The sequence below is a fragment of the Echinococcus granulosus genome (assembly GCF_000524195.1).
Source record: "Echinococcus granulosus chromosome Unknown EG_S00005, whole genome shotgun sequence".
In the NCBI taxonomy this organism is placed as follows: domain Eukaryota; kingdom Metazoa; phylum Platyhelminthes; class Cestoda; order Cyclophyllidea; family Taeniidae; genus Echinococcus; species Echinococcus granulosus.
Genome location: NW_020170385.1, coordinates 1,797,816 through 1,818,998, shown reverse-complemented (window position 1 = coordinate 1,818,998; position 21,183 = coordinate 1,797,816). Strand labels below are relative to the sequence as shown.

At 41.3% G+C, this 21,183-nt stretch overlaps 1 protein-coding gene across 1 annotated transcript; it reads right to left on the bottom strand. All coding sequences in view use genetic code 11, as the record gives it.

The window, feature by feature from the left end:
- Positions 1-601: 601 nt before the first annotated feature.
- Positions 602-19,797, bottom strand: EGR_01453 (Vinculin; the record flags this gene model as incomplete). The annotated part of the gene is made up of 16 exons (XM_024490702.1): positions 602-789; positions 2,727-2,817; positions 2,901-3,024; positions 4,308-4,423; positions 4,949-5,058; positions 9,231-9,488; positions 9,629-9,826; positions 10,319-10,613; positions 11,192-11,403; positions 12,290-12,638; positions 18,285-18,440; positions 18,792-18,985; positions 19,050-19,218; positions 19,250-19,567; positions 19,599-19,706; positions 19,741-19,797. The coding sequence occupies 16 exons, from the start codon at positions 19,795-19,797 to the stop codon at positions 602-604; spliced, it is 2,943 nt and encodes a 980-aa protein (XP_024355026.1).
- Positions 19,798-21,183: the final 1,386 nt, after the last annotated feature.

The following is a 21,183-nucleotide window of genomic DNA, read 5'->3' as shown; positions in this document are numbered from 1 at the left end:
CAACTAGCATATGGCATTTCAGAGCGCGGCAACCTTGTCGGACTCCCTGGGACTCTAAGTCACGACAGCTACCCCAACCATGCATTCGACCTCAACCTCCCAAACCTGCGATTCTGCTATCACTTCAGTGCTGCAGTACCCTGTTTAATTCGTCTGTATAGTATCGCAACCCTTCCATAAATGAAAGTAATTTAGATTTGCGTGTCTTATCACGTCTTTGAGAACAACAACAACAACGAATCGTTACCTGGTTATCGCATAGTTCTGAGATTGTGGATTTGAACTTGATCGGATCGTAATTAACTGCATGACTACAAGGCGGATGTTCTTAGCCAAACAACCACCTAAGTGCATTTCCGTCAGTCAAGCTCACATAGACAGGCAGTAATAAAAATTTGATTAAGACTTCATGAAGAGAATGGTTAAGCAATGCTTATAATCATGCAAATTCACTGCAAGGGGAAGTTATCAAGGGCTGGGGGGCAAGGAAAGACGGAAGTAGGAGAAGGAAGGACTGATGGTGAGGCTTTGCAAAGTCGGCTGATTGTCGGGTGTGAAATCCTCGGCAGTGGTGACGGCGACAACACCAACAACAAGCGTTTCAGTGGGTCATGTAACTGGGACTGACTGTGGAGGTGAGCCGTGGCATCCAGCGAATCCTGTAGCCGCTGTCCACGCGCATCTTAATACTAGCTCCCTCCGCTACCCGCACAGTCTCAATTACGGCCTGCATCAAGTTCTGTGCATTGCCCACCAAGACTTCCGTGTTCTCCCGGTCCTCCGGGGAGTCTACATTAGGTAACGAAGATAAGCTCATTTCCTATCAAATAGACATTGGTTCGGATTACTAAACGGCAGCTCCCTTGTGCATTGGTTGTTGACGCATGAATGTCAAAAAGTGCAAGCCGGATATGTATTTTGCAACTAAGTGGGGCGTACAATTGCGTTCTAGGCCTAAACATTACAGTTTGAAAACAATGTGCAAAGGCAGAAGGGTTGTTATGACGACAGTCTGGTTCTAAACAGAATAAGTGGGTTGTAATTGCAAATTTCCAGTCTGCTTTTGGTGGCATTCCGTTGACCTGCAATACGGGTAACTTGTCCACGGAAGTTTAGACCGCATAGGGTAGATAGAGGTACAACAAATTTAAGGGTCGTAATCCCAACAAAACCATGCGATTCTTCTGCTTGGCTCAATTCAACGCATAAAAGCAATGTAGGATGGGTTTGTGTGAATGTCATGAAGAAAGTTGAGTCTGTGAAGCTGAATTATTTTTGAAGTCTGATCCAGTGAGAAGAGTAAAAATGTGAAGAAGTGTACAAGACCAAAATGTGATGCGATATCACCAATCTATGCTATATTCTCAGCATCTACTGATAATTGATATCCCGGGCCTATTCTCCATAGAAAAGGCAACGATGGCGAATTTGCCTAAGTGTGGAACAGCAGCACGTTTATATGTGCTCGCTACAAATTTCGACTCAAAATTAGATTCCAATTCAATGGTCTCATGTTGTATAACAGATTTGACTGAATGTGAAATTAGGCATAAGGACACTAGAGAAAGTGGTTTGAACAGTTATTACCCATCTTTTTTTCACGAAATCCTTATATGGCCTGATTTGTGTGCGAAAAGTCTCTATCTACTTGACGTTTGCTGTGCAGAATCACCACCATTAGCCAGCAAACTCCTTAAAATGGACATAACTGGGCCTCTTGCCCTAAATTCATGCATTTATTAGCGATACCGATTTGAAATTTCCAAACACATTAATTATCTACAAAATTCTGAAGAAATTTAGCAGGCAAGAGGTGACTACTGAAGATGAGGTATCTTCGTGTGATACAACGAGAGGACTGAATTGAAATACCGACGAGGGGATACAACAACAAGGCTTACTGGGATCCAGGCAAGCCGTGCTCAAGTCATGACCTGAATTGGCACAAAATGCAGAAGGTAGTAGACATGCAGGGGTCAGGCACGTGCACATCTTTTCAATCTGTTTATTTACCGCATTCGAGTTCTGAGATCACCGGATATTCACTGAAACCTTGACATTAATAACGTCGTCTTGTAAAACAGTAGGAAATCCAGGATTTTAGTCCCACAAACGATATGTAAACGATTAACAAGAAAGAACGGAAATATATCTTAAAATTCATTAAACTTTCAAATATCTGCTTAGTTACCGGAGCGAAAACAGGAACAGTTGCCAATTATTAAATACGATTATAAACTACTCTGTTAAAATCATTCTTGGAAGAAACATTGGAAGTGTAAGTGAAGCTGTGAGATGTAAATTCCAGTTGAAGTGTAGTAAAAAAGCAAATCTTTGAAGAACGAGGAGTGAAAAGTGCACCTTCTTTTATGAGAGCAAAATGAATGGAGGGTGTGGGCGTATTAAAAGGCCGGGCCTGGAGAGAGTCTTATTAAACGCTTTCCATCAATGTTAATAGCATTGGTGAGATGCATTACCTGCGGCAGTGAATTCTAGGTTTATTGGATGACCTATGCGGAGAATTGAGATACAAAACTTAGCTTTTAAAGGACCATCTGTGTCTATAAGACGGGAAGCATAAGACAATAAGGTCGAGTCCTTGATGAGATCGAGAGTAAGTTTTTGAAATGTTACGGGATGATTGCTTTTTGCTTGAGTGCAAGACATTCAAAAAACATTAAAACCAGTGATGCAAAGAATGTGAGATTATGAACAAAGATACATACCATCTGATCCGAGCATAGTAGCCTTCACTGTTGAAAGGATCTTCAGCTGATTGCCAATCATTTGAATGCGTTCGCTCAACTGCAGGAGACTCTGAAATTTAAATAATACCAAATACTCCAATTTGCTAATACCGTGGTCTATATTTAGCCTGGGGTAAGGGTAGTCAAACTTACGGTTTTCATTCGTCTGTCGGTACAATCCCTTCCGAGAGCTCGAGCACAACGCGTCACGTCCACGGAGGCCTCTGCAATCGCCATTGAAACGCTGATAAGGTCCTTCTTGTTACCATGCTCACCACTACGAGCGAAAAAGCGAAACAAACAGAGACATATTTATAAAGATATTTCCCAAAATGTCGAGAACTCAACCTCGAAGCCACACGCAAGTGGAGAGTGATGGAGAGCTTTCAGGGAGGGAGGAGAGCGAAATAGAGACCAGTTTTCGTTAGAAATAGACTCAAATGGAAATCAATGTTGCGTCAGACGAAGAAATTTGCAAATGCAGCTTGGATTAAAGCCGTACAAGCCTTAATAAATAGTGGGAACGTGCTACATTCCATATGTGCAGAGAATGTCACCTAATTTAAACATTTTCGACCCACAGAGTTATTAAAGAAAATTGATACATATTCTAAAGGATACTTACTAGAGCTACGTTTGAGGCTGGAGAAACACTTGGACAAAATCACATCACAACGAGAATGAATGATCTTTAAAGGGGATGACATAAGATTTGAAATTAACTTTAAAATGTCTGCCAACCTTTTTATATACCTGCAATCTTACTAATTCATTCATTCCCAAAGAAGCTGACCGGAAAAGATGAATATAAGATGAAATCCTGAATCTCTTGCGATCCAAGATTACTTGGTGATCAAGTTTCTACTTAGCGGGATTTTTGCCTTTCAGATAATTGCATTCCTCAAACGCAAGTTGCATAAGCAATTTGGAGTGGACGTGGAAGCAGGAAAACTTGTTTAACTTTTCGCCAGAAAACTGAAAGAGCTGCCAAATTGAAAACGAATGGTGTGAATAAGGCAGAACAATGTCACTCTAATGGGTTTGTGTCGTCAAGAATTTAGAAGCTATATATAGTGATAAAGTGTGCTGAGGATTAGATTCTTGTGAATACTAAGTAAACAGTCTCCAGGTTTGAATGGGTAGCCTTAAGGACGACTGGAAATTAGGGTGGACATGGTCTTCACTTACCTAAGAGGTAAACTGTTTAATGAGAAACCGTAATCGAGTTTAATGAGAGCGTACAAAGGTGTCTATGAGCCGTAGGTGCGCTTGCGAATGGGAAACATGTGCTTTAGCTATAAGATTCCCAGAATGACGCAATAGCGGAATCACAAAGAGAAGGCATATAATCATTGCTATAGATGACACGTTCGCATACAGCGGAAGTCCAGACAAATGCTACTTTACAACTGCTTGCAGGTCAATCGCTTGATGATGGTTGACCAGGACAACTGCACTCCATGATGCAACTTTTGACAGAGAATTGGTCGAACGGCAATGTTGTCGCTGCGATGCAAGGGATCAAGGTAACTAACTTGCAGCGAAATGAGAGAAACGCACCGGACAATCTGGCTGAGTTTAGCCATAAGCGCGGCGATACGCTTGGTGGCGGCGATGAGTTCGTTGTCGCGACTCGACCAGAGCCGCGCCTCCTGATGTAGAGCGTGAGCGGCAGCCTAAAGGACACAAAATAATAGTTAATGATGTTCGCGTCAAACAGGCGGTAAAGGATATACCCCAAACGGAGTTGCAAATTTTCTTGCTTGCAATCAATTTATAATGAAACATTCAAATAATAATTAAATATACAAATGGTGACGTTCCTAAACTGTTTTGCAACCACGCCAAGGCAGTGAATTGGTGCTTAGTATAGTTGGAAAGGTTAAATCGGATCAAGCCAGACTAGGAAGTTGTGTGAAGCTATTTAGCGGCATTTGTATGCAAGCATGCAATTACGAATAGTCAAGCAGAGTAGTAATGATAGGTAGAAACTTGGCTACCCTATTCAAAAATGACTTGCTCATAGTAGTGATTTCAACTTTCCATTTGTCTGTGAGCAAATGGTTATCACTTTTGTTGTTTAGTTCATGCATTCAAAGCACCCGCCTCTTAAAGCGCCAAGCAATTAAATAAACAAATTGACCTTTAGAGGTAAACTACAATCAGAAAGCGCAGGCGAGAATCTATGTAAATCGGCTCACCATGATTGGCTGATTTTTCTCAGGGAGGGGATAGTTAAATTCATCCTCCAGGTCGGTTTCTGGGGAGAGAGGACGCGAATTGTCATCACTTAGACTGGAAGAGGCACCACCTGCAGGGCAGTAAGGCTAATGATAGTCACAAATATCGAAACTAAACTATGCAGCGACATCAGGAGGAAGATACGTGCATGGCATATTGCTTGCCGGAATGAATATAAAGTGAGCAGTCACTGGATGGGTTGGAGTAACAGAAACACCAATTCCTTGAAGGGGTGATGAAGCGGACACATGGAAGAGCAGTGATCTAGCTGTAGAGTCAATCATAGTCAATTAAAAAGCGCGCCTATTTCGGTTGCATAAATGGTTTATAGCACCAAGTAAACTACGTTTACATGAATGGACAATAAATATGGAGAGTTCAAGCATAAAGTCTGGCAGATTGGATTATTTCAAAATGAAATAATGCGTGCTGAGTTCAAATGAAAGGAATGTAATGACTACATCCAGGTATATCAAGATGCAGAACTGCCTAAGTTGGGGATGAGTTACGGCTTGATAAAGATTGTCGTCAATCTTGAAGGTGAAAGTTCATGCACAGGATTATATTGCCAGAAATAACACACGAACGTAAAAGAGAATCTTTCCTCAAGCCATATCTATGAAATGTCGTGCGAATAAAGGGGAAACGGTTAGCTAGAGACCATGCTTTCCCAGAAGACGCCCAGGGAAGAAGATAATGACCATTGCTGACGTCTCCAAGCTCATTATACTTCTCATGCAATACCTTGGAAACGCTCCAATGGGTATGAAGGAAAGTGCTTATTTCGAACGGAAATTTTGAAGCCTGCAGGGATGGAACTGGAGGTCGTTGACGAGCCACCACCGCAACCTCCACCACCATTAGTGAAGTCGGAAGAGAAGACACCTGGTGAGTGGACCATAAGCAAGGCGGATAACTATTAAATTATTAATTATAGTATCACCCACAGGATGAAGAAAGTTCACATTTTAACAATTACGAAATCGAAGGTGAAAAGAGGATTCTACCGAATGCAAATTACCTTGACCTCGAAAAGCATGTAGGAATTCAGCTTCACTCAGTTTGTTAGAGGGCACCAAATAATAAGTACTCCGTGTAAACCTCCAGGCAAAATGAACAATAAGCTTAAAAAACCAATGAACAGCATGAACATCTTGGGCATGACAGCAGTCATGTCGATGTGATGACGGGTCACACGCGCACGCTGGTGTGCGGCGCCAGCGCCGCGCAAGGGCATGAGTCATCGCGGACGCGGCCGCGTGGACGCACTAACTTCATCAATGCCACAGTCACCGCGCCACAATGAACAGGACAATTTCGCTTCATCTCGTCCTCCCACCCTCCGAGGATGACGACTCGACGTATGTGCAAGCGAAATGACAACAAACACGCGGGTTTGTGCATCAACGCTCTCCAAAAAGGGGCACAAAAATCCAAGTGGTTTATCTGAAAATCTTGCGAACTAAAATATATCCTATGGTGGATATGACGTTCGTTCACCCTCAACTCCATGCACTATCACATAAAAGTCTACTGCCGATGACAAAGATAAAAAACCAATTGATCGGCTGTTAACAGGGCACCGTAACGGCACTTGGATTTAGTTAGTTGGAACGATAAAAAAGATAGGTTAAGAGATATGGAGAATTCAATTTAGTGAGATTTATCCCTTACGGCCAGGAAAGCTAGTGACTCCACAACTCAGAACATTGATGTGCCAAAAAATGCACAATTTAAACAACTTTCGAAAGGAGTAGTCAGAAAAGAGGTTTGAGGGAGGAGCAATAGGCAGTAGCGCTAGACGTTTACTGAGCATCAGATGTTGAGAAAATAAACACAAATTGAAGAGATAATAGTCGGAATAAAATAAACTGAATGAAATAATTGCCAAATTTAGGAGCCGCTAAATCCCGCAATCTCGACCCCATTGACTTGCAAATAAGCTATTAATTTAAATTTATGGAAACTCCGATGGGCAGTACTTTGTTCGAAAGTTTTAGTCACTCAGCATAATTTCTCGCACTCGGACCGAATTCTGTGAGTCATCGAGGCGTTCCGTTTAACTAACTGGTGTTCAATAAAATTGCAAAAGGGAGCGCGATCGGCCACATTTAAAAGTCAAGTCAATCACACCCTAGATACACAAGCGATGAAAAAGGCGTTTATGCCTCTCTCTGTGAATGTTGGACAAAAAAACGAGCGTCTTGAGGAGCCCACCTCCGATGCCGGTAGATTTACATTACGAGGCGAACAGTGCTTCTCACGATAACATGCTAAAATCACGCGAATCTGTTTCTGTAGGTTAGAATCATGGCTAGCAACTGTTGCTAGACCGCTTGCGACCGCTGAGGTGATGAATTGAAAGAGCAGACTTTGATACAGACAGTAATTGTTAAGCCTTGGTGCATACTTTATCCATGAAACATTTGCGAGTCCCATTGCCATCCGAATTGTGCAAACTGATCAAGATTGGTTTGAGGCATTATTTGTGATCAAATTCCGTTTATTTCACGAAGGTAATAAAGTGTCTGCACAACGGATAAGAAAACATTGTCATATAACCAGGTCTGCGCGGAATAACGTGTGCGCGCAAATGTTATAGTAAGAACTGCACTAATCCAGGGAAAAAAAAGTAACATTCATGAATGTTCACGCATTGACTCGAAAATGAGAAAGAAATCCCTAGTTTTTAAAGTAACTGATAAGCAGGCAGTAACATCGTGGAAAGATCATCCTGGGAAGCTCATAATTTCACCCAAGTGAGAAGCAAAACGCTTGTTCAAAGCTGGGAACACTCGGCACGAGCTACCGCACTGAAAGCAGTCTTCAGAAAGCAAAGAATTAAATGAAAGCAGAGCATGTATAATGCCGGAACAAAAAGTGGCTGTGTGAAAAGAATTTTTCGCACCACTGAGGGGGCAGGCGTTGGCATAAAGACCGCGGGTTTGATTGTCTCAGCGGTTATAACGACGGCTAAGTAATTCACACTGCTTTCTGGACACAAGAGTGAGGAAAACACTACGCATGGTAATTTGCGAGACAATGAGCATGGCAAGGAAAGGAATGGCATTTCGTGTACACGGGACACCATCGAAAAAACATCAATAGCCTATTCGATACCGAGGCAGCTAAGCTGCATCACTATTGACATTAACCAGAAACATTTAGTTAATAACCATTACCAAGTTGCTCTGTTGTGATCTCGTCGACACTAGTACAGTAAAGATGAAGAATTGGTGGTGCACATAGCTAAACTACACCGACCACACAGGTCTCCGTGAAACAATCGCATTTTTCGATCCACTCGCGTAAAGCTTGGGCGACTTATTCGACTTTAAAGTGGCAAATTCTTTTGAATCGTGCAAACAACTATTCGACCGAGAGAATACTGGTTTTAGAGCAGAATAAAAAAGTGCAAAAGAATACCCTTTCGTAAATAATAAGCGCAAGTCAATTTTACCAACCAAGTGAAAACATCCACAAAAGACCATTAACGGAAAGTGTTATTTTTTGCTTAAGGGAAAAATACCAATTTAGCAATAATTTACGATAGGAACATTATTTTATTCACCAAACTCATGAGAAAGTATGACATAAATAAACATTTCACCCGGAATTTGGCTGGGAGACAGCTCAGAGAAATGGCGAGGCAGGTACTACGAGAGCATGGTAAATATTTTTGCTATCCGAGGACAGGAAACCTACATTCTAGGGATGCCGGAAAAAAGTTCTCCAATGAATTACATTGGAATTGGAAATAACTCACAACTCCAGCAATTGTAAATGGGAAGTCCATGGCAAGTCAAAGTAAACACAACAGTTTACTACGCAAATTTATAGCTAAAGTAGGATAGTTGTGTAGTGCGAAAGAGCACCAACAACCGAAGGGGGGCCATTTCAACACCTGGAGATCTGCCTATAAGAAAAGAGCAACGACGAAAAGCTGGCCGAAATCACAAGCCCAAAGTCAAACCAAAAACCAATGTTGAAAACTAGACAGGTTATTAAAAATACTTGTTAAATAATTTAGTTGCGGTCAAAAAAAGTCGTATTAGTGAAAAGTAGTTAATTTGAGGAAGCGACTTTGCTGAAGTCCTCTTGTCTGAAAACATGATGCTGAAATAACAAGAGTGAATGACAATTTTGTTACATAGATCAGTTTCATTTTATTTTTGGTCTAGATGTGCAAAATGTGTGTACCCGGAGAACAGTTTAAGAGAAGAAGAATGAAAGCTATGGTACCTTGGATGTAAAGCTGCCGCATCTCAGCAACGGGGATTACATCAGTAACCGAAGCTTCCTTATTCCTTAGGTTGTTTCTTTGGAAGGCCGGACCTATATTGCCCCCCGCGAGATGGAGGTAAGTCGGCTCAACTACCTGGCCTACGCCAGAGACAGCATCGACCAAATTTCGGCTGGAGGCCCGCCAGCGCTCGCGGACACTCAGGTCGTCCATCGCCAGGACCATGTTCTTCGCATCTGCTACCATCGTTGTGATTGCTAAGAGGAAAAGGAAGTGTTTACGCAGGGAAATGTGGTAGCTGGCCGTGGTTGTTCGCGTAAGGAAACACAAAAATCCTTTCCATTCGGCTACCTTCTGGACGAAAACACCAATTATGAAGAGAATCTAAGCAACTCACTAGCCCGTAGTTTGTGGACAGCCTCATTAACACGATCAACATAAACGCCATCCTCGCTGTTCTCGGTCTCTCGCATAGCTACTTGCAACACGCGATTCGCCCTCAGAGCAATGCTCGTGGTTCCATTCACAACGGAGGTGGGGCAGTGCTGATCAGCGCTGTCCTCGATTTGATCAATGTCCCTCAATATTCCGGTTTCTAAAAGAATTTAACAGTGAAGAAGATGAGGCTCCCTTGCTCACAGCCGTTACATAGTCATGGCGATTAATTTACAAGGCCAACAGCTTCAGTCCAAAATATTGGTGCCAAAGATTTTATAAGCTGCAAACTATGTCACGCAAAGTCTCTAAATGCGTCAAACGTTTTAAAAAATGGCGAAGGTTAATTTGAAGACCAAGAGCTAATGATAGAATATTGCAAAAGGGGGGAAGGCCTAAAAGTAACTCAAAAATACAAATGAATAGACTAAGTCATAGGCAATTGATAATTCAACTAGAAGTCAATAAAAATAATCAATACTATGGGCAAGAGAATATGAAATGTAATGTAATACAATTGTAATTATCTCCATAAGATTACTTTTTACTCTCTGAGGGTCACTTGATCGCTCTTAGTCCTTTAGGCTAAGCGAGGTGTAACGAATTTCGTGCCAATGGAAGCGGTGAAGGGCACAGGAGATGTTAAAAGTACCTTGGGCCTTAATGAAGGCTTTGGCGTCAATGGCCTCGTCGACCAGATTTCTGGTGCGCTCGGCACACTCGGTCCAGTGCCTCTTGATGAGGTTAAAGTGGTCCGAGGCGGCGTTTTGAAGTTGGGCGCTGGCCCCGTTCTGGCGCGCCGACATTACTGCCCAGCCGGCCATGCTGACCTGGCTGCCGACACTCTCGAGGTTGGAGGCAAGGGCCTGAAGCGCGCTGCCCCGCCAAGGATCCACCAGATTGCTCGCCGCCAGGCTGGCTGTCCGCTTCACCCTTCGCGAGTGCTCCTGTGCGCATACATACCAAACAAAATTAGCGTCAAAATCAACAAAAACTCTGATGGGAATCACCAACAGCATCAAGTCTCGTCATATCATGTTAATGGGCCCATTCCTTTCGGCAGTACTGAAATACCAGATTTAAGATAATGTTAGACACACACCATTACCAGGAAATTTATGCACCCATAGCTCTTGGTGCACTAAGTGATTGCATGAGATGGCCAGTGGAGGCTTCGAATTTGTAATTGAACACGCAGATTTCGTGGGAAAATTCTCCAAACTCCAGTCCTGGTCAAAATATTACCACGTAACAGGGTCAAAGACTGGCTTTCGTCTGCATAGAATTTCTAATAATGCGGAAACAATTCTAAGTGGGTTCTAGACAACATTTGGAGTGTGTGAAAGTGGATTCGAATCCATACGGAAAAATAGGCGCAGTTGACCAACTTGTCTATTTGCCTTGCTTTAAGAGAGGTTCAACCAAAAGATTATATTCCACAGTTTTGCAAGATCTTAAAATTTCCGCATTGAATTACTGGAAACCACTCGCCTTCTTTGGGTTTAAACGAAACAAAAAAGCTCACAAGGAAGTTATCGGCTGCCTGCTGGTAAGCGGTTGCATTGGCAGGGACGGCAGAAGTTGCCTCCTGCAGATTCCTGATAGGACCAATAAGATCTGTGAAGAAGTTGGCGACTTGTCGAACCAACCCGTGCTGCATATTGTGCCACACAAAGTCCAAAGTTTGAACGGCTTCCGTTGCCAACTTTTGCTCCCGCACCCTCTGGACTTCAGAAACTGATTAAAGAACAAGGTCTATATTATGAAAATTTACGGATTGATTTTGTGAAGCCAGGTCTGGAACCGGCAAGACGCCAATTTACCAATTTATTGTTATCAACAAAAACCAATTTCAATTATTCCTGATCAAACGACCGCAGAAAAGATTGGCATTAGGTAGTTGATAAAATATCAGATAGCAGAAATTATAGGATCTTGATTTGCATAAGACGAAATATTTTTATGTTTTCACTGGTGGTGATAAATTCTACGCGTTGACATCAAGTTCATTTACTTCACAATCAACACTTCAAATGCCCATCAACTGTAAAAGCTCAAAAGAGGACTTTAAATAAATTAATACTAAGGCCATAGTCATGAAGGATCCCTGAAGTTCAAGAAGAAAGGCCAATTTATCGTTACTTGTCACCCGGTTTTGTTTACTGATGACAGCATCCTATTCGAGCAATGTTCTCAGTTGGCCATTTTTAGTCTTAACCGAATGGTGCTGGGAAGTTGCACAAAGTTTAAGATAGCATTTGACCAGTGTACAATCCAATAAATTGTATAAAAGCGAAACTAAAGGGCTCACTACTTTTCCAATAAGTTGTGTGCCACGCGATCTCAATAAATCAGACCAAATTTTTTTAAAACAAACATGCGCTTTGCATTCCCGTACACAACTTTAATAGAAGCAGCTAGGAAGGAGATGTAGCTAAATGAAAATATGGTAGTTTCGAATATCATAAAAAGCTAAACTCACATTATAGTTATCTATACCAACTACTTGGCAACAGCAAGATGCAAATTGCGGCATCTTATGGAAAGGTCAGTAATCGACAGTCAAGCCTTAAATGATAATGCTCAAACTGCAAAAATGTTCATTTGGTAGCAGGGCACGAACCAAGTGGCTTCTCGAGCAGAGCATAGAGCTCGTCAGTTTTGGAGCGAAGACGGTTGCAGGACTCCTGAAAGTCGGGATCCTGGAAGCCTTCCTCTTCGGCCTCTGTTTGGATGATTTGGAGGGCCTGAGCGAGGAGAGCCCTGGTGGCCTCATAGCCGACTTGTCGCTGGGGCCCGCGGGGCTCGAGAAGCCAGCGCCTCGCTTGCGTCGCCTTGCCCTCCAATGTGCGTGCCAGTCGGTAGATGGCGTTCTGGTGTTCCATTCGCTCACACAGCGCCCGGCACAGTTCTAACAGACGTGCCAGGTCTCCACGGCACGCCGCCGCGCTCTGTGTTGTCGCTGCATCGCCCTGTTACAAAAACCCACATGTACATACATGCATGTCCATCGCACACCCTAACCACACCCTAACATTGCATAAACCCTTAAGGGGACAAAAGAAATCAAATGAGACAACCGGATTTTTGCATTTATTTACTCTTGGCTTAATGTGGGTACTGAGACGATCTAACATTGAATTGTATTTCTATCAGTAGTCCAAAGAAGAGCGACTTCCAGTATTTTAGGCTAGTAAACTCAGCGACAAGGCATGTTCATGAGCATAAGCGTACATAGTTTTGTATTAACTTGGCTTCCAACATTAGCAAACAGTTTGCATGACAAAAGAACGGTAAATCGCAGAATATTTCGAGCGTCGCTGCGGTATAGGGCTAAATGACACTAGACCTACCCCAAAACTATTTCACCCATAAAGTTACACTCTATTTAAGTTACGAATTCACTGAGGTATTCCATATTATCTCAGAGGTTTCATACGAGCTTGCCTTAAAACGTTTCGGGTGCCTTTCGTCGACTGGACAAAGCGAAGAAACAAATGACTTCAGAATGCGAGAACTACAGACCCTGAATGGGTATCCAAATGGAACTAATTGAGCGCGTTAATGGTGGCAATCCAGGCAATGATCAAGGTGCAAGATCTTGTTAGTAAAGGGCATGCAATGCGTAACCCCGTTCAGGTCATGGCACAAAGTACTGAAATGATACCATTTGTAGGTCATTAAGATGGGCCCATGGAATCTACCAAGTAGTGTTCTAAACTTATGAAAAATGTTTAAAGCTATTAATTAGAAGAAAAATCGGGAGTGTAGTAATTCAAAGACACACGAAAGCCATTTTTTATAAAGCAAAATACCACACATGACGAAAGTAGAATCACTTTAACAATATCAAATCACATTTTAAAAACCAATTGTTGAGAAGAAAAGGGTTTGCAGAAGCAGAGCCCTATTTTGATGCTTCACTCTTGCCACTATGCAATCACAGGCATACGGAAACCAATCAATTATATTGAGGTCACGCCTCTGTGTACGAAATAAAAGATTCGAGGTCACGTACTGGGGAAGTTACTTTTCTGCGGGCTTGACTTCGTGGTGGAACAATATCAGCTGAGGTATTTGCCATCACGAATGTGAAAAGCCTACAGAAGCAAGCAGAGCTGGAAGAAAACCAGGGCTGTGTTAAGACGCACGCGGAATCAGAATGACGACTATGAGTTATGGCGATCTTAGACACTACCGGACCTTTTACTATACGTAATTTGATTAACAAAACTGAGGAATTGCATAGAAGAAGACCGGTCACACCTTAATAGGATCTGATTGCCGTTTACAAAAAAAGACTTCCCAACGAGGTATGAAATTCTAACACCTAAAAAGAACACGGAAATGGAGGCGTAAGATCAGGTGATATTTTTTTGCTACGCACAACACTACGTCTTCCACTATACCGGGATGCAGACTTCAACTTAAACTGTAACTTGCTGCTACGTAAAATACTTGGGTGATATTTCCCCCATGAAAATAGAATGGATTCCTAGTAGAAAGTTCATTGTCAAGTGTGCACCTCCTGTTGGCAATGATGCGATAAAAGAGAAAAGTGAGGTTTAAAAGTGTGTTGCCCTGAGGAGATTTACGTCTACGATATGAAGGCCATGTCAACGGCGCCACAATCAAGGGAAAGAAAACTAGTAAGCTCATAAAAGAGCATGAACTTATGCTGGAGGTACTTATTAAACAAAACACCGAACTTAGTAAAATCATAGCTTTTTCGTTGCTAGCTCTGTGGAGGCATAGTGTCCTTCCATGAGCTGTCAAAACCTATTTCTTTTAGTGATCAATTGATGTCACATTAAAGAAAACGTGTAAATAGTTTATTCCTAAGACAACTTAAAAATCACTGCTGTCCGAAAAATGCAAAGAACCCCAGCAAATAAACAATAGGTGATTTGAAAGCTGTTTATACTAATATCGACGAATCACGGGAGAACAGTTTTTCCCTTAACTTCAGTTTTGCAAACAAAAAGCAATAATGGAAATTCCGAGAAACTAGTGGCTGAAACACGATAGCCTCAACTAATCAGGACGCCAGATAGAGCTCCAAAGGTATCTACTGAAAGAGTACAACAGACTGAATTTCAAGAAAAGGCACATGAGGCGTTGATGCAATCCACCAACGCAAAGTTCAGTCTGAGGAGACGCATCTTACGCACACTTCGCGGCCATTCCTGAGCTCGAGTAAACGTCTTCATAATACAGAATCAACACAAAAGGAGGGACTACATACTGCACTCAGGGAAAAGATTTATGAGATGTTTGGTGTAGTGAGTTGACAAACTCCTCGTCAGGCCCACCCGATGCAAATAATCTAGCATAAGTGAAGGACCGCCATCATAAAATTGCATAGTTTTGAATGCAGTATGATCCAACTGAAGTCCTTAAATGTCTAACTTAATAGCACTTAAAAAACGCAGTCTTCTAGCGGTGATTTGGTTTTGTAAATGTGTAAATCCTTAACATTAGTTCTTGTCCACTTTTGTGCTGTTTCGCATCCCTTTACCATTTTAGCCCTCACTACTGTTGTTTAAATCAATGTTTTTGTTATTATGCGCGACTCATAGAGTCACCAAAGCCTGTCTTTGGGTAACTGAACGGCTGCTGCTATTGTCTCCCTGCCAGATTGCTGTTCACTTGCATAACCGCGATAAGTCGGATAAACGCGGTTCCCTACTGGAATGGCTTGCCACCCAGTTCCGCGTTCTGCCCTCGTCGTGCGCCCAGCCTAGTGAGACTGAGCTGCTGCCGCTGTACCACGTTCCTTTACAAGTAACAGCATGAAGAATAAAAAATTAATTTTATGATGATTTATGGAGACTGCAAATTCTAGGACGTTCGCACTGCATGAGTCAGTACTGACCGGAGCTCAAACCAATTGGGTAAAGAATCAAAGAGAACCGAAGGCTCATACACAAACGAAAGTAACTTGCAGTAATCTGGGCGCTCACACTAAACACCTGCCTGGGCTAAATGACTTAAGTGTAGGACTTTTCGCACCTGTGACGAGCTTGCCAAATAGCTGTGCGATAGAAGGCAAGTAAACATCTGTAGTAATCAGCATTGGATGACATGTACCACAAAGACAAGCATATGCTTAAACGTCTGACATATCAAAGTTGCGAAATTGTAGTATCAAATCTTGAACAGTGTAACCGAAATTTTTTTGGAACATGCGCTCAGTACACCCGTATGGTCCAAGTTCAAAGATTAGAATAGAAGCTTTTATTTTTTTTCTAAAAATGATTGGCGTAAATGAGATCCTCCAGTAAATGAATTGGATTCACTTTATTCAACACTACGTAATCAAGTAGGAAACCTAGAAACCTCAGAAAAGAGAACAAGATATACGGACAAACTATATGTAGGTTAACCCAGAAAACCGCTGTTATTTTGTTATGAAAATCACATCTAAGTGGATTTAGTAAGAACTACAGATAACTGACAAGCAACCTTTCTGATGAAAAAGATGGGTCTGAAGAGTGCTTTCAGATTATAGTAAGTCTCTCCAACAGATGGTAAGTTCGGAACAAATTCTTACTTAAGCAGCATACAGATGTGATTCCGCATTGAAACCTGGAAAGGACTTCAAGGCAACTTATTTTGTGCACCAACAAGAAGACGATAATTTCATCACTCACCTTATGATAACAAAGTACATATTTTGGATGTAAGCGTTTCACTTTTATAATAACTGAAGATTCGCTAATGTTATCCGCTAGGAATGCATAAAAAAAGTCCTGAGTTCACTCCAGAGGTACCGCTCGAAGTGTTTTTTTTGTGGGGTTTTGTGGGGGAGGGGGAAGTGAAACTCAAATGCGCACAAAACGATTCCACGGTCGGAGGAGGTGACAACGCGGACAATAAATAGCGGGTGGACACGGGGAGATCATTGATCAAAAGCCAAAGTCTAGTACGCACATAAAAAAGAGCAGCACACACTGGAAAAGAGTTCGAAGACTGTTTGTGGAATAAAATGATTTACAGTAGGGTTTTGAAGTTGCAAGTGCACAAAATCATCAAATTAATAGGGACGAGTACAGAGATCACCCTGCCAACAAACCTACGTAAGCGATTTCACAAATGTGGATTTTCCGCATAACGATCAACTAAAACTGGGGATTTCAAATACACTCATCCATCTATAATATCTTGAATAGAACTTGTTTACCAATTCCAAATTTTGTTTCACTAAATATATGGGTTAATTTTTAAATACGTAATTTTTCCAAGAATTTGAGTAATGTAGTTCTTATTCGTCAAGATTACTAGACTCCTTGCCTTTGCCGAAATTTTAGGTTACACTCCAATCCATTTTTGAGAAACAATTTGGCAGAGCCGACCAAACTCATACTCTCCGGAATTCTCAGAAGTCAAGTCGTTTAAGCGGTTTGTTGAAGTTAAGCTGAGGCCAGAATCCGATAGAACATGACCCAGACATGACCGCACGTACTTTAGCAAACCTATTCTGCTTTATAGCCGCTACTAAACGTTCATTTCCTCTCAAGCACACAACGTAAGCCAATTCGTATGCATTAATATCATCTGATAGTGAGATTTTGGCCTGGTCAGATTTGAATAGTTAGCATTAAACAATCTCTCCATTTGGTTTCGTAAATTAAACTTCAGCAATATTCTCCTTTCTTTGCCTACTGAGCAGATTTTTCCCATCTTGAGTAAAGTGTAACTCCCATTTATTAGGTGTTATAAGGAGGCACTGTACACCAATGTAACTTTCGACGATGAGTACTTTAACTTACTCATGTCCCCTCACGACTCATCTAGAAGAAACTAAGCTAAAAATTTGCTTATTGATAAAAAAATTACGTTCTCAAATTGTATTGGCCGGAATATTCTTTTAAAGTTAACCCACAAGTTGCAGTATCATGCAGCGTTTCCGGAATTCGGTATGAAAGGGCACAAGTAAATACAGTGAATACTTTGAAATTTTTACCATCTAGAACAGCAATTTAGACCAAATTACACAATTTCAAGAACCACAAGCCAAGCTTCAGTACGAAGTATGAGATTGACTTATCTACGCGGCCAACTTGTAAAATATGAATTCTTATAATAGCAAACTGCCACATATTAAACGTTGAGAGTAGAAATGGATTAATAGGCAGAGAAATACATTAGATGACCAAATATACTACACTAATTGTTTAAAATGTCATTGACGTTGCATATACAACCAAATCACTAATATAACAGAAATTATAGGACTATAAGGTGACAGAGGTAGAGTGATACTTCCGTGCCAATTGTGAAAGTGTCAGTTGAGAAACCGGGTTCATCACTACATCGAACTTGATTTGCTATACGGTTAAAATGAGTCATCATGGACAGAACATCCATCTAGACAAAACTTTATCGCTATTAAGATAAAGTATCAAACAACATGTTAATTGTCCATAGATTGTACTATTGAAATCAAAACAACTACAATACAAAACATCAACAATGGTTGCTAATGCCAAAATTTTGAGTTGATACGGCCCATTGGATCAGAAACGCCATTAAAATTAAGTTGATTTGATACGGAAATGGGCAATGCAAATAAAACGACATAAAGCAGAGGTGAGCGAGGAATAACTTTAACATACCCTCTGCTGCGCATCGAGAAGCTGATGCAAACAAGAATCAATACCACTGATAAGGCCATGGAGACCCATTCTCTCGGAGTCTGACATACAGAATGCTTCAAAATGCCGTGCTGTATCAAGAATACCCTGAATAAATTCTGCACCATTTACGTTGACCTACGGGGAAAAGTAAGGGGGAGATTTCGGTTCATACAAAAAAGTATCAAAAAGGTAAGTTATATTGATTGAGCCAAAGTTGCTTCAAAACTAAGTAATAAACAGATTAAAAATGGAAACATGTGTATTAAAAGTCACAGTAAATTTTGGAGGTGGAATTTTAAGCTCTCATTACAACCATCCGAAACAAGCCAATGACCAAAACTTTTCAGTAGTGATGTTTTTTAAAAAATTACATCTAGGAAACAGTTAAAACGAATGATGGACATATCTAAATAGAGCATATTTTATTTAATGAAAAAACAGCTAACTGTGAATGGTCTAAACACGTGCTAAATTTCGTATTCTTACAGCGGGATTCAACAACCACTCATCTGCAAATTTGCTATTTCGAACTAGTAGCCGAAGGCCATTGTAGTCACCCAAATAATCAGTGTCATCGGAACTTGTAAGCTGAAGACCACGTATGATTTCGCATATTTCGTCGGACATTTGACGTAAAAAGTAATCTCTGTTCGACTGTGCTTCACAAGCTGCAGGCAGACCTAAAAAAATACCGGTTAAAAATTTTGACTAGGGCAAATACAAGAACAAAATGTAATAACACACGTTGCTGGGTTGTGTTGAGGTAAAGTTTGATTGAGGATATGAGAATAGGCGTTATACGTTTTACTTGAGCAATTCCTCGTTGGAGGATTTCCGCGTGCGACCTAATAACAAGTTCGTCCTGCCTTTCATCGACTTCCCTAATCATCTGAGACATTCCAGGAGTAAGATTCTGCAAAACACTGCAAAAAACACGTTTTTACCTTTACAAAATCAGCAAGCTCTGGAAAGCTCTTGATATTCGGAACGGTATTGAGCATGGTGAGTACAGAATTACAACAATCGACGATTTTCCTGACTTCCGACATATCAAACGCAACTAATACGGACCACGTCCCCTGGAGGATCCCCCTAGAACCATCGATAAGTTTCTTTCGGCCAATTGTAGAAGATGGATCGCGCGAAAGCAGTTTGACAGCATCCTGTAGAAAAACGGACGCCTCCTCCACACGAACAAGTGCAGGTGGCATATCGTGTTTAAAAAGTTGATCCAAACTCTGACAAATTGTTTCGTAACCCACCTAAGCGTGTCATTCGAATATGTTAAATTACTTTAACGAGATTGTCGACAGCCATTTTTACGACAGAAACACGATTGGCAAGATCAGGTGTATCACCTGCCGTACCTCCATCTTCAAACAACAAAATTAGTTTCAAAACCTTTGTATGTAATATTTTTGCTTAAAAAACGCACTTGTTGAGCTACAGGGTCCAAGATCCGACTGATCGTTTTGGTATGAGATGAAGACATCTCAGTCGCCGAAGGGCGTTATAATTAGCGGTGTTATTATACCCATTTAAACATACAATTAGTTGACCTTTGACATCCCTTTAAGTTTAATAAATATTACCTGCATCAGCAACAAGCAAATTCTTTCAAAAATGCATTAAGCCCCTAAAACTTTGTTGATAAACCACGATTCTAAGTGTGGCTGATTTCACAGAAATCAATCTAATCCAATCCTTTTTATGTACACACATCCAGCTTTTTTATTAGCTTTAAGTTGTTCTGTATTGTGAAAGTACAGGTGTACTTCTATAAGGTGCTGATTGTCAATCTACCTTAAGTCTCATGGAACAATTCCTCTACACCTATGTCTCTGCTGCAGAAACTATGCTCTTTCTTTCCTTTATCTCCGGTTTCACATCCTTTGACAGGGAAAATTAACTCAAGGGAAGCGTAATATATTGATCCAGTAAGTACTGTACATGTGCTAAAAATATTATAAATACATTTTATCCGCGTTCTCTCGGAGTTTTGACGTTAATGCCTGCATCACCAAGGGTCTTAGAAATCGGAGGCTCGCTACCTATTAGGTGTGGTCAAACAAACATAGTGCTAGCAGGTATGGTAAATTACGCCGAAACATACTGCTTTCATAGAAATAACAAACGTGCATTATTGCAAGTTTTGGGAGCATGTTTACTAATCTCGACAAGCCGTACTGTGGCATCCCGGGACTCCCTGAAGACGAAAGAAGACAAAATACTCGGGCAGAATATATATATTTAGCTCAGAGAAGGTATCTGGGCTATTGGCATGGACCATAAGGCCAGCCCACCCAGCGAGGTACAAGGGGACTAATTCCAAGTACAAAATTGGCGCCTCAACAATGGCGGGGGCTAAACCACTATCTTATTACAGTACCTCAACATAATTGTCACCAAACCTCATTTAAATTCAAAACAATCTTGCCAAATAACTACGTTGGTTACGTATCGGATAGCGTAAGAAATTCATGTCACGGCCTTAATTTGAGTGCCTTTATGCGAATATCTTTTGCACCCTTCTGCTTGGCTTATAATGTGGGTTAGCATGGTCGGCGCGCGACAATTCCACTTTACACTTCCATTACTGACCAGAACTGGTATTGCTCGAGTCTCCCTTGAGGTCGCAAGAAGTTATAGTAAAGTGGCAAAAAATTTTTTGTTGACGAACAGAGGGGTTGAGGCTACTAACATGGATCAGAAGCCATAGCGCCGAGTGGAAGTACAATCTGCGGATAATTAAGCTTTCTCGTAATCAGTCGCAAAGCTAAACAACCCGTCAAAACATCACAACATGAAAATAATTTTTATACCTAGTAGCGCTTGTGGTTGCAAATGAATATTGCAGTAGCAATCTAGGAATTCCTCT